Genomic DNA, 14,614 nt, shown 5'->3' on the forward strand with positions numbered 1-14,614 from the left:
GAGGCAGTACCCTCTGCCGGGAAGGGGGGGCTTCTGTTGGTGAGACCGTCCCGGGTTGGGGGGGGGGGGGGCGGGGTGTGCATGGTGCAGGGTGGGAGGGTGGCAGGGCATGGTTCCGTGTCCGTAGGAGGAGTTCCCAGGGGATGTGTCCATGGAGGGGGGGGTTCCTCAAAAAAAAACCTTTTAGATCGAGGCACCCTTTTGCCGAGGTTGCTGGCCGGAAAGCTCATTCATGTCAAGAAATGGGGCGAGTAAAGCCAGCAGTGGAGCCAGCAAACATCACACCGGTTTTTCCACTCGAGTTGACACATAAATCAGAAAATGATAAAATTGCACCCCATTATGTCAAACCACATTTTCAGTCAACATTTTCCGTTGCAAATTCTTGTGTCCACTTTTACAATGGAACCTTCTTGCCATAGTGATGATACCGCTCCTCCCCAGTGGAGACAATGTACTAGCGTTGTTACAATGGGGCAAAGTGAGACAGACAGTTTTCACAATTAATGCGAACATAGGAATTTTCAACGAAAATTAAAAAATTAAAGACAGAATCTATCACGTTAAAATTGTACATTTTGTTCCAATTATCCAATTATGTTTGCTTTTCCGTTGCTTTATTTGTCTGCTGCTTTTTGCTTCTTCATAAGCTTCTTCCTTATATATTCTCTGTCATTATACCCCCCTCTGTCTTATAGCTTATGTCCCTCTTTATGTCAGTCATGCTGTGTCTGTCGGATGCATTTGTTCATCAATTTACTCAATTTGCATATTTTACCTCTGATAGAAGAGAAGGCATAAAACCATAAAATGGAAAGCAACATGCCAAAGGTACACAACGACAAACACCAAAAATGTTACAGCAGTGAAGGCAGCCACCTGGCTCACCCTTTCTCTGCTGACTGAGAGAGTTATCCAGCCTAATCCCACTTTCCAGATCTTGCTTCACAGATAGAGCAGGGGCATAACAGGGGCTGTGGTAGAGTGAGAATGATGGAAGATTTCTTCAGATCATGCACAGTAAGGACAGATTAAGGTTGAGGGGTTCAATTGGGGAGTGGTAAAGGTGGAGGAGGAGGACAGAGATCCTGAAAAGACAGTGCAGAGGCAGTGAATAGACATTAAACTAAATGTAGTATAGAGGATAGACAAGAGCATGTAAAATGCATGTGGCTAAGGTTTAACAGGGGAAAAAGATGAACTATCATGGCAGATTTAACTTTTATTTAAATTTGTGATGCTCCACGCTGAACTTGAACCAATGTTGGATATTAGCGTTGTGCCGTGTGGCTAGTGTAGGCCAAAGGTAAGTCAGATCCCTACATGGTCCATTCTAACCACAGTGACCCTGGGTCAATGTTTGCAAATGTTAAGATACTTTAAAAAAAAAAGTTTTGAAAAATTATTTGCCCAAAATTTGACAGGTAGCACTGAAGCTGCCAGCAACATCACAGTTTTGCAACCGATCGCTGTCTCCCTCTCTAGACAGACTCCTCAAGAGGCCCGCCGGCCTGTCTAAAACATAAATATTATCCTTTTTTGAGGAAAATGACCTGAGACCAGGGTCACATTCCATGATGGCCAGAACACCCGGCTACTGAAGATGTAGGTCGATTTTGTATTCGTTGCAAGCCCAATCTATACGACTGCAATAACACACTACTCCTAATAACATTGATTATACGCATCCCTGTTATATCGACAGGCTCGATGAAGCTCGGCAAACACATTTCCGCACTTTTTCTTTTTTTCTTTACATTGCAGCATTTTAATTGTCCAAGGTCCATAACAATAAATGAAAATATGTTCGAATGGCCAAACCAAAAATGCAATTTTAAATTTAATTTTGATCTGGATATAGAGTTCCTTATCTCTGTTTCATATGTGTTTTTTATTTACATTTGTTTCTGAATTGTAGGGAAGTAATGTCAGCGTGACATATCAAAAGAGAAAACTGCTGTGTATACAGTTTGGTTCATTATGGTTTCCTGAAGCTGATCCGAGGTTGACACCAGTAAAAATGACTGAGTCGTTATTGGGTGAACAAAGGACAAAGTTGCAGAAGTTGAAATCCACTCAGATTAATTTAAAAAATGAATTCCTTTGTTATTATTTCAATATAGATTTGTATCTCAGGCAACAGAACTCTTCAAGGCTGTATCGTCAATAGAGCAAATTTACATGTCATCAGCCCTTTCAATTTAGTGTCATTGTTCATCAGACACTTTTCAGCAAGGAAGTCATAGAATCGTAGAATTCCCACAGCGCAGAAGCAGGCCATTTGGCCCATCGAGTCTGCACTGACCCACCAAACGAGCACCCTTACCTATGTCTACTCCCGTAACCTACCCCTGTAACCTAACCTGCAAATCCTGGACACTAAGGGCAAGTTAGCATGGCCAATCCACCTAACCTGCGCATCTTAATACTGTGGGAAGAATCCAGAGCACCCGGAGGAAACCCAGGCAGACACATGGAGAAAGTGCAAACTCTACACAGACAGCCAGCCAAGCACAGAATTGAACCCGGGAATTGACTGTGAGGCAGCAGTGCTTACCATTGTGCCGAACATTCAAATTTTCTTCATTGAATGGAACCTCTCAAAAGTTTACATTCAGTGTCTTGCATTTGTAGATAGTCAATTACCTGCATTAACCAAGAACAGGCTTTCCCAAAAAACTAATATGATGCCTGCTGTCAATGTCAGGGCTTCATTGGTTAGAGCATTTTTTAAAAATACAGTTTCTGCAAAATATAGCTGCTGCCTTACTATAATACGAATGTATCTTAATCAAAGGAAGTTATTGCACAACAGAAAACAGTATTCCTGTGTCATGCTGGTCCAACCACCCAAAATATTCCTGAGAGAGATTTAAGATCACCTTTACCAGCCTGGTGATCTAGTGCCATTGTATTTTCTGACTAGGCTGACGGCAGAACAATCAAGAACTGCTTTCCTCCCCAGTTATAACAATTCCAAATAAAAGCCAATTAGTACTTTTTAAATAAAGTGTCGTATACAATAAAAAAAAATCTAACATGTGCTTATTATTTATTCCGCTCCACGTAACATACCAAATTACTTTCACTTGCAACTGTGAGAGTACGACATTGTACAGCATGCTTAACAGAATAATTTATTTCCTGTAAAACACAGCTCCCTCAGATCATAGAATCATAGAAGTTTACAGCATGGAAACAGGCCCTTCGGCCCAACCAGTCCATGCCGCCCAGTTTTTACCATTAAGCTAGTCCCAGTTGCCCGCACTTGGCCCATAACCCTCTATACCCATCTTACCCATGTAACTATCTAAATGTTTTTTAAAAGACACAATTGTACCCGCCTCTACTACTACCTCTGGCAGCCCATTCCAGACACTCACTACCCTCTGAGTGAAGAAATTGCCCCTCTGGGCCCTTCTGAATCTCTCCCCTCTCACCTTAAACCTATGCCCTCTAGTTTTAGACTCCCCTACCTTTGGGAAAAGATGTTGACTATCTACCTTATCTATGCCCCTCATTATTTTATAGACCTCTATAAGATCACCCCTAAGCCTCCTACGCTCCAAGGAAAAAAGTCCCAGTCTATCCAGCCTCTCCTTATAACTCAAACCATCAAGTCCCGGCAACATCCTAGTAAATCTTTTCTGCACTCTTTCCAGTTTAATAATATCCTTCCTATAATAGGGTGACCAGAACTGCACACAGTATTCCAAGTGTGGCCGTACCAATGTCTTGTACAACTTCAACAAGACGTCCCAACTCCTGTATTCAATGTTCTGACCAATGAAACCAAGCATGCCGAATGCCTTCTTCACCACCCTGTCCACCTGCGACTCCACCTTCAAGGAGCTATGAACCTGTACTCCTAGATCTCTTTGTTCTATAACTCTCCCCAACGCCATACCATTAACTGAGTAGGTCCTGGCCTGATTCGATCTGCCAAAATGCATCACCTCACATTTATCTAAATTAAACTCCATCTGCCATTCGTCGGCCCACTGGCCTAATTGATCAAGATCCCGTTGCAATCCTAGATAACCTTCTTCACTATCCACTGTGCCACTAATCTTGGTGTCATCTGCAAACTTACTAACCATGCCTCCTAAATTCTCATCCAAATCATTAATATAAATCACAAATAACAGTGGACCCAGCACCGATCCCTGAGGCACACCACTAGTCACAGGCCTCCAGTTTGAAAAACAACCCTCTACAACCACCCTCTGCCTTCTGTCGTCCAGCCAATTTTGAATCCAATTGGCAACCTCACCCTGGATCCCGTGAGCTTTAACCTTCTGCAACAACCTACCATGCGGTACCTTGTCAAAGGCTTTGCTAAAGTCCATGTAGACAACGTCTACGGCACTGCCCTCATCTACCTTCTTGGTCACCCAATCAAAAAACTCAATCAAATTTGTGAGACATGATTTTCCACGCACAAAGCCATGCTGACTGCCCCGAATCAGTCCTTGCCTCTCTAAATGCTTGTAGATCCTGTCTCTCAGAATACCTTCTAGCAACTTACCTACTACAGACGTTAGGCTCACCGGTCTGTAGTTCCCAGGCTTTTCCCTGCTGCCCTACTTAAACAAGGGCACAGCATTCGCCACTCTCCAATCTTCAGGCACCTCACCTGTGGCTGCCGATGATTCAAATATCTCTGTTAGGGGACCCGCAATTTCCTCCCTAGCCTCCCACAACACCCTGGGATACATTTCATCAGGTCCCGGGGATTTATCTACCTTGATGCGCTTTAAGACTTCCAGCACCTCCTCCTCTGTAATATGCACACCTCTCAAGACATCACTATTTATTTCCCTTAGTTTCCTAACATCTATGCCTTTCTCCACCGTGAATACCGATGAGAAATATTCATTCAGGATCTCACCCAACTCTTGTGGCTCTGCACATAGATGCCCTTGTTGATCCTTAAGAGGCCCTACTCTGTCCCTAGTTACTCTTTTCCCCTTTATGTATTTGTAGAATCTCTTTGGATTCTCCCTTGCATTATTTGACAAAGCAATTTCATGTCCCTTTTTTGCCCTCCTGATTTCCCTCTTAACTCTATTTCGACAATCTCTATACTCTTCAAGGGATCCACTTGATCCCAGTTGCTTATGTACGTCATATGCCTCCTTCTTCTTTTTGACCAGAGTCTCAATATCTCGAGTCATCCAGGGTTCCCTACTTCCCTAGATGTATTTTTTCACGTCAATATGTGTACATGCATGCTTATGGTGTAAAGACAAATTTATTGCTTGGTAAGAAATGAGACAAAAGTTTAAGTTTTGAACCTATTACAATTCAAACCAAACGGGAGATCATAACTTACGGGTTTTGTTTAGTCCAGTAATTTGTCACAAGTTCACTTGTAAATCCAGCATCGAGTAGCAGGTTATTGATCAGATCAGTTTTGCCTAGAAAACAAACATATGGCCAGAAATACTCAAAACAGTATCGCACAAACACAATAACTGGTACTTCTCCTACAACGCTTGTCATATACAGCTTCAGGGCCCATAAAAGTCAGCTTCTGGGTGTGGCAATCATAGGAATGGTGCTGGACCCAGTATTGTTACTGGTCTAAACCCTCTCCCATATGATGGTTAATTGTGCACCCCAACATCCTCCCCTCTGTAGGTTTGTAATCACACCAATTTACAATTTTGGCAGGAGCTGGAATGCTCAACTCTAGTCATGGCCATTGGCACCAAATTTGTACTTTATTCATTTCTCCCTTTTGGAATATTTCCCATGTTATTCTCCGCCAGTTCTGCAGTTTATTTTTCCCATCTTCGAGTTCCACTCAGGGACTGGAGGACAAAAATCAAGGCTAACAGACAGTGCAGTACCGAGGGAGTGCTGTATTGTCTTTGGGATGAAATGTTAAAACCGAGGCCCCTGCTGCCCTTTCAGGTGGACGTGAAAGACTCCACAGCACGGTTCAAAAGAAGAACCGGGAAGTTACCCCTGGTGTCCTGGCTATCCCTCAATCAACTGCAGAAAAGCAGATGCTTTGATTGTGGTCACAATGCAGTTCATGGAAGTCTGCTGTATACAGATGGGCTGCTGTGTTTCATATCCTAACAGTGACTATTCTTCAAAAGTACATTGTAAAGCACGATGAGATAACCAGTGGGCAAATGTGGTAAACACTACTAGTGATAAATTGTATGTATTACAGCACTGCCTGTGTATTAAAGGTACTACGGTAAATCCCTGCCTGCAGGCTCCTCCCAGCAGGCAGCGTATAAAAGTGTAAGCTCTCCTGCGCTGCTCCCATTCTGGTTCCAGTTGCAGGAGGTACAACATCTTGTGCAATAAAGCCTTGATTGATTCACCTATCTCGTCTCGTGGTAACTGACGGTACAGCAGAAAAATCACTTCATAAATACATGTCTTTCTTTTTTCCTCCCAGACCACACTTAAGCAAAAAGCACCCTGGTCAACCTGAAGTCTTGCCTGTCATGTTTTAAGTTGGCCTGTTGGAGGTATACACAAGAGCTGTGGACTGACAATTTAATTACTTCTTTCTTTACAATAAGTATTTTGCCTCCATGTTGTGGCTACCCTCAATTGGCTAAAACCAAGATTATGGAGAATAATGGGCAAGAAATCATGCTCCACCCCTCCATATTGTATCCAGCCAGTAACCCGACGTACTGGAAAAGATTTTATCAGACCGGGCTTGTGGGTGTAGGAGGTAGGGTGGCTGACATAATGCTGGGAAACGTGGAAGAGGGGGGCTGCCCAATGCAGACCTGCCACTGGGCCATTCTGCCAGCAGTGGGAATGGCAGCTGCGTGGTTGCCCGTTGACTGGAGGCGTGCAGCCAATTTGAAGGCCCGATTGATGGCCATTTTCTCAAGCCGCTGGCAAAAGTCTTCCGCCGCTCTCCCCCCCCCCCCACCCACCTCTTCCCCATGCCACTTGAGAAGCCATCAGGTACATGGAAGCAGCCTTCCAGAGGCTTCCCGGGATGGTGGTGAAGGGGCATCATATCCAGAGCTCCATGTCCCCAATATGGTTCCCCCACCACTTAGCCCTCCAATCACCGAAGCCTGTCTTCCTCCCTTTAATTTGGAGGTGCCCTCTCATCCTCGTAAAATAATTCTATCCATACACCAATCGTCAACCAAACTTAATTATGTCAAAAAATACATTTTATCCTCCAGTAGAAAGAATATGATCCAAGTATTCACTTATGTGTAAATATTAACTGGACGATGCACTATTATTCCATAATCATCATATTCAACTAAAACACAGTAAGCTGAAAACCTACTGACTGGATTGGTTTCCTGTGTTAAGTTGTTGGGTTATTTTGGTAACTTATATAAAGAACATGTGAACAATGTTTTATTTAGTTTATCTAACCTCTTACTTTGAATTTGAAAATTGATTTGAGTTTTTGTTTAAAGGATTGCTTCCATTCCTGGGCCCCCAGACCTTGGGAGGTCGGGCGTCTATTTCAAAGTCTTAAGCTTCTGTAGAGCAATTCAGAATACTTTACAGGAAGGAGCACAATGAGCAGCAAAGTTATTAGTGGTGATGGTTAGGAGCTGGTTAGGGCAGGATTACAGAGAGGAATGGAAAAAGTGCAATCAGAGGGAAGAATGCTTAGGGGGCATTGGAAGCCGGCAGGAAATGGTGAGGTGGAAAGATTTTGGTTCACATTTCTGCCTTGGGTCCTTGATCTCAGGGAAGGCCTGCTGCTGCCCGGTTAAGCACCCAATAGGCACAACAGGCCTTCCCGAAAAGAGATGAAATGGGGCCCTCTCGGTGCCTTCATTAAATCCCACCCATACCATGCAGGTGATGTTTGGTCCATCTAACTATGCACAGTATTCCCTTGGTACATTTCTAGTAACCTTGAATCTCATTTATTGGCAAGAACCTGTCTCTTTCTTTCTTGAAACATTTTAATATTTCTTATTTTACCACCCATGCTGGTAATTTGATCCATCCCTTTAGTAACAAGGTTCCCTTCTGTGTGCCCTATATTTTTTCATCACCATTAGTTTGGAAATATCACCTCTTCTACTGAAATTTAGAAATATAGCAGAAAAGCTTACTTGGTTTCATTTTGTCCAGTGTTTTCATAATTTTAAACAATTTGATCATATCCCCTCACAGTCTTCTCATTTCAGAATTCTGTTGAAATGCATATCTAGAATATGCTTCCTGCGTTTACCACATCCACTTCAGGTAATGGACACTTATTAAAGTCATTCCAATCAATAGTTAGACTTGAGGCATTGGAAAGGCTTAATTGAACTCAGTGAAATTTAATTGCCTGGCGGTCAGACCTAAGAGGGTAGTAGCAGGTTTAGTTGGTAGTTTGAATCATAGAATTTACAGTACAGGAGGCCATTCTGCCCATCGAGTCTGCACCAGCCCTTGCAAAGAGCACCCTACTCAAGCCCATGTATCTACCCTATACCTGTAACCCAGTAACCCCCACTTCACCTTTTTGGACACTAAGGGCAATTTAGCATGGCCAATCCACCTAACCTGCACATCGTTGGAGTGTGGGAGGAAACCGGAGCACCTGGAGGAAACCCACACAGACACGGGGAGAACATGCCAGCCAGTTTCGGAGTCTGACTAACTGGGAAGGAGTAGGAGACCTGGCTTTCTTTCCAGGTAAAAAAGGGAGATAGCTTGAAGATCAGAGATTAAAAGCTCCATGTTTAAGCATAATCTTTATCAGTTTCTTGGACGGCACTGTGAAGCAGTGGTTCGCACTGCTGCTCACGGCGCCGAGGACCCCGGTTCAATCCCAGCCCTGGGTCACTGTCCATGTGGGGTTTGCACATTCTCCCCTTGTCTGCATGGGGCTCACCCCCACAACCCAAAGATGTGAAGGATAGGTGGATTGAACATGCTAAATTGCTCCTCAATTAGAAAAAAATAATTGGGTACTCAGAGAAGTTTCGAATCGGAAAAGGCAATAACCTGGCTGATAGGCATAGTTTGGCATACTCTAATATGGGAGGCAATTATTCAAAGGTTGTTCTGTTCATTGGCAAATTCTGTGTAAAAATAAATCAGCTTGATGCTATATAGTTGGCTGTGTACCACGACTATGTTCATCAGTCCAGCTTTCAGAAGATCGAGGGAAGCAGATATCTGTGCAGTAACCACAGATTACCTCAGAGGCCATAAATTACATAGTCAGAGGAGTCACCAAACAGCACGCGAGGAGATCCAGAGATTACAGTATCCAGTTCACATGACAAGCAGTTTCATTGTCACAACCTGAGGTTATTGTGTGACTAAACTTTAAGCAAGAGAGGTAAAATCCTGATTGTGAGGGATATGGGATCAGACGATGAGGGTGACCCCGGACCCGAGGGGGAAATTACTGTGGGGTCAGAAATCTCATCAGACCGATTCGACATAAAGAATCTGGAGTTAACATGCTGCTATGCTTCTGCCCTTATTTCATGGAGAATGTTCTCACGGAGCTGACCTTTCCGTGGCTAACTTTGTAAGAGATGCCAAAATATTCAGGCTACACACAGAGTGAGACTTGAGAAAGGGGTTTAGTGAACAATGCTCGACACACGCAAAACATTGCAGCTGGCTAGACATCCTCTTTGTTTGTCTCCATGATATATCTTCAGTTCTAATAGCTTAAAGAGTGAGTGTTAATGACAGGGATTCCGAGTGGGAGTCATTACTGAGTTCATAAGAAACTCATTGAAGAGGTATTTATGTGATGTATGGAAATATGACTTGTGGGGTAGATTGTATAATTGTCCAGTTTGAGATGGAATTTGTGGTAAAGATTTCTGACCACGTATCAGGTTAATGCTTAGAAAAGTAAATATCAATCCACCGCCAATCCTGCCAAGAAAGGCACATACTTTAGAAGCTTGATCACTTCTGTATAATATATTTATTTGTGCTCAACTCTCTTCTGCTTTATTGTACCGTGGAATTGGTTCTGGTACAAAGATTAGCAATCTGTTCAAATGTGTCCACAATTCCTAAAAGTTCTCGTTCCAACATAAATTGTTTTGCAAATAATTTTTGCTTTGCTGGTTATTCCAATTTACGATTGGTGTGTCTGTTCACTTGTACAGCTCTCAGTCACATGAACACAAGTAGAACTAGAAGCTTAAGAGATCAGGCTTGCTTATTACCACGTTCACCAGGCTACATTTAGCTCTAAGTATGAACCATTACAAAAATGCACAGTAGACACATCTTTGTAAAGAATGGGATTCAGAGGCTTATTTTTCAGCCGCAGGTTGGATTATTTCAGAGCACGCTTTGAAATCGCACAGAAAAAATATACATTTATGCTGTAGTCGTGGATTTCCCAAATGAGTTTGCAACCAAAAATGCTTCCAAACCCTTCTAATCATTTGATGCAAATAGCTCACAAACAGCAGGAAGATGAGGAGGAAATATGATGATGACAAACTAGATGCCTGGTGTTTGGAACATAGAATAAAACAGCACAGAGGGAGGGCACCAGGCCCACTGAGTCTCTGCCAGCTCTTTCATAGAGCAATACAATCAGTCTTACTCCCTGGTTTGGACTTAACCAGGGAACCCTGGTGGCTGGGCCCAATTAGTCATGGGACAGGCCCTGCATCAGACTCCAGGCGATGGTAAAATCTGCCTGCCAAAGTGGGAAGGGAGTGGGAGCTAATGTGGGAATCATGTCTGCCAACAGCAGGATGTCAATTAAACTCTAACCTCCCCCAATGGCAGGTATTAACCTGATGCACAGTCTGCAATCCTTGCCATAAATTTAGTCTCACAAATTAGGCTCATTAATTGAGCTAATTCCCATCCATTATTCCTGAACCCACTCGTACAATTCAGTGGTGGCTCAGGGATTAAATGGGAGCCGGACAGATCTCCTCACACCTCCTGAAAACTCCAACCCCATCGCCACCTGTCACCCCCATCCTGCCTTCACTCACCTGTGACCTAGGTCCCTGGTTGAGCTTGGACCTCTGATGGATGCACTGCCAGCAGTTGCCACCACTCACTTGGTGGCACTGACAGCAATGAGAAGCTGCCAGCTTCTAATTGGGACCTGCGTCAACGGGCTCCTGAATCTTAGGGAAAGCCCAACGGTGTGTCTGAAGAATCCTTTATACCTCCCACATGGGACTGGTGGGGGTTCCCTGATGGTTTTCCAACCAGTGGGCAAGACCCCCATCAACCCGACTAAATCCAGCCCCTGGCTCTGCCCCAAATCCAGGCAACTTTACCTCCTTTAAGTATTTAACCAATTCCCTATTGATAGTTGTGACTAAATCGGTTTCCACGCTTCCTCTTTAGTTGTAATTGGATATTTCTACAAATATTACTTCAGGTCTCTAGGGGAAAGAATCAGCAGGGATTTGGAAAAATGTAACAAAAAACCAAGCATAGCAAATTAGTTTGAATGCATGATACTGCAATACATCTGAATTGTTTTGAAGCAAAATGATTATTCTTTGTGGGAACATACCCTGACTTCAGCAAATTCAACGGTTGTTACTTTCCCCTTTTGCACTTGATGGTCCTGATTTTTACACCTAGTGAATAGCAGATAAATCATTGACTATCAAGTGCAGAAGAGGAAACTCTTGTTCAAAAGCTCTAATGGAGATCATCCAGTGCCATTTTTGTGCAAGATTGTCTGTTACTTAACATCTACAACTGCTTTATGTTACTGCTGTTAAGATGTTTACTTTGGTTCGGTTAATAGCACTCTCATCTCTGAATCAGAATATAGACTGAAACAATATGCTATTGACTCGCTGCAGTGCTGAAGGCAGCCTCAAGTGCACATAAATAATTCCGTTGTAATTCCAAAAAGGCAGCCATCCAACTCAAACTCCAGACCAACTTTGAGATTTATGGCTGTTCAATCATAGTTGCTGGATAAAAATCCTGGAATTCCTTAGCTTACACCTCTGTAGGTGTTACACCACACCAGCACCTTCATAAAGGCAACCAGTGAATAAACAACAAAATCCGCATATATATATCCCCGAATGAATTGAAAATAAAGGTTTCCTGTCTCCACGCACAACATGAAACATAGGACTGGAATTTTCCATCCGTTCCCAGATCTCCAGGTCCCGCCACAAGGCGAACCCCCACAGCGGGTTCCCCGGCAGCAAAGCAGGGGGGGGGGGGGGGGGGGTGGGGGGGGGGGGGGGGGGGGGAGTGGCGCATGGAAAATTCTGCCCATAGATTAGCTGGCCATTCATTGCTTTGGGACTTGCTATGTGCAAATTGGTTATCACATTTGCCTAACGTACAACAGTGACTACTTCAAAATAAATCCACTCATTGTGGATCACACTGGAGTGGTCTGAGGATGTGATTTAAATGCTGGGTCAGTCTTTCAAAGTGTTTTGTTCACGTTCTCACAAGTCATGTTCACGTTTTATAGCAGCAAATTCATTGGGTTCCCAGCAGGCATAGGCTTTAATCTGATGATGCACCAGTCAAATTCAGATACAGTCTCTCTGGAGAGTGCAGTAGCTCATTGTAATTAGACATACACAGAGTTTACAGTGTTACCTCTTTGGAAGGATTTGAAATCTCAGCATTACAAGGTTGCATGGCCTGAATTTTTCACCTGACGCCAGGTCCGGAAGTAGGTCTGAAACGCACGTTGAGCCAAGATTGGCCTCAGATGGCAGTTTCACACTGACTTGCCAATAAAAAGGCAGCCAGGGTAAAATGCATGCTGTGAAAGGCTTAACGCTGCCAGGGAGGGCGGGAGGTAGGCGGGCATCGAGAAAAGGGAGGGTGCGGGCTGGTGATTCTAACGTGCTCCCTCAGGGGGACAGCCACCACGGAGCTGTCTCAGGGAGCTGCAGACCCGGAGAAAATTAACTGCAATGGAGAAACTCTGCAAGAGGTGTCTTGGCAGCACATTCAAGCATTGACCTTGGTCCTCAGGCACTATTTAGAAATTTGATTTCAGCCCAGGTATTTCATCCCACTCTGGATTGAGGCTGCATCTAAAATGTCAAGGCCGTGACAACTGTCAAAGCAAATGAGCCAAATATAATTGCATTCAACTGGCCCCTTAATGTACTTGGTTGGTGGGCTTCTGATGCTTGTGCACACCCACCAGTCAAGAGATGGTGAGAATTACGCAATGATGTTGCGATTCAGGCCCGACATCTTCTCCATGATTCCATACACTTCCGTCTTGGGGGTAAAATTGCCCAAGTGACATAAAATTCTGGCCCATGACTCTATCCCATCAAGTTCAATAGTTCAGTTAAGCTGCTCTATCCCTCTCTCAACTTGGGTTATTTACGTCCCAAGGTTATTACTGTTGTGTTATTCACCCTGGGGTAAACACGGACTGCAACACGATGCAGTTAAATGATCAAGCATACACCAAACGTAGGCATTGGTTCAATAAGATTTTATTGAACTTCAGTAACATAGCACACGTGCTGCCTGTGGGTTGACTCTCTATTACTCTAAGTAAACTAACATTAACTATCTAGACCAGGCTAGCCCTGATCCACGTGTAAAGGTGTTGAATGATTTATACACCCTGACTATCACTACAGTTGTCACCAGTGGAAAGAGGCAGAGTGCTGATGCCTCGTGTGTTTTATAGTTGGAAGCCCCCCTCTGGTGTTCTGTCTGGTGATTGGTCGTGTTCTGTTCTGTATGTTGATTGGCTCACCTGGTTGTCTGTCACTGCCTGCTTTTACCTCATGATGTGCTGGGTGCATATTATGATAATTACAATATTTCAATGTTTCATAGAATTTACAGTGCAGAAGGAGGCCATTTGGCCATCGAGTCTGCACCGGCTCTTGGAAAGAGCATCCTACCCAAGGTCAACACCTCCACCCTATCCCCATAACCCAGTAACCCCACCCAACACTAAGGGCAATTTTGGACACTAAGGGCAATTTATCATGGCCAATCCACCTAACCTGCCCATCTTTGGACTGTGGGAGGAAACCGGAGCACCCGGAGGAAACCCACCTAATGTAAGTAGGTTTCTTAAAATATCCAGTTTATAACGGATTCTCCATTCAAAATTCAAGTGTAAGAAGTCCAAATGTACTCAAAAGTGATGTTCTGACACAGCTTATCATAGAATGGTTATAGCACAGGTGACCATTCAGCCCATCGTGGCTGTACTGCATCTATGCAAATGCAACTCCCCTAATCCTTTTCCCCATATCCTGCAAATGTCTTCCTTCAGAAAATTATCCAAGTCCCCCTTGAACTTCTCGTCTGAATTTGCCTACATCATTCTCTCAGGCAATGTATCCTAAGTCCGAACCACTTGCTGACTAAAATGCTGTTCCTCACGTCAACTTTGCTTCTTTTAACAGTCACTTTAAATTTGTGTCCTCTCGTTCTCAATACCTCCACCATTGAAAACAATGTCTCCATATCCTGCTCTGTTCAGACCTTTCTTCATTTTGAACACCTATATCAAATTTCCACTTAACTTCCTCTTCTCCAAGGGAACAGCCTTTTTTTCTGCACCATCTCTAATGTCTTCACCTCTTTTTAAAGGTGTGGTGTCCAGAACTGGACACAATATCCTCGGTGAATCCAAACCAATTTTTTACAGAGGTTTATCATAACTGTCTTGTTTTTC

At 43.6% G+C, this 14,614-nt stretch overlaps 1 protein-coding gene across 4 annotated transcripts in view; it reads right to left on the reverse strand.

Moving 5' to 3' along the window:
* LOC140387976 (voltage-dependent calcium channel subunit alpha-2/delta-1) overlaps positions 1-14,614 on the reverse strand; it is an 890,358-nt gene that overhangs the window by 64,165 nt on the left and 811,579 nt on the right. For all 4 annotated transcript variants that reach the window (XM_072471400.1, XM_072471399.1, XM_072471398.1 and 1 more), the window contains one exon: positions 5,336-5,420. In XM_072471400.1, coding sequence (XP_072327501.1) covers positions 5,336-5,420 — 85 coding nt within the window. The remainder of the gene's footprint in view (positions 1-5,335; positions 5,421-14,614) is intronic.

Source organism: Scyliorhinus torazame, chromosome 13, assembly GCF_047496885.1.
Source record: "Scyliorhinus torazame isolate Kashiwa2021f chromosome 13, sScyTor2.1, whole genome shotgun sequence".
Classification (NCBI taxonomy): domain Eukaryota; kingdom Metazoa; phylum Chordata; class Chondrichthyes; order Carcharhiniformes; family Scyliorhinidae; genus Scyliorhinus; species Scyliorhinus torazame.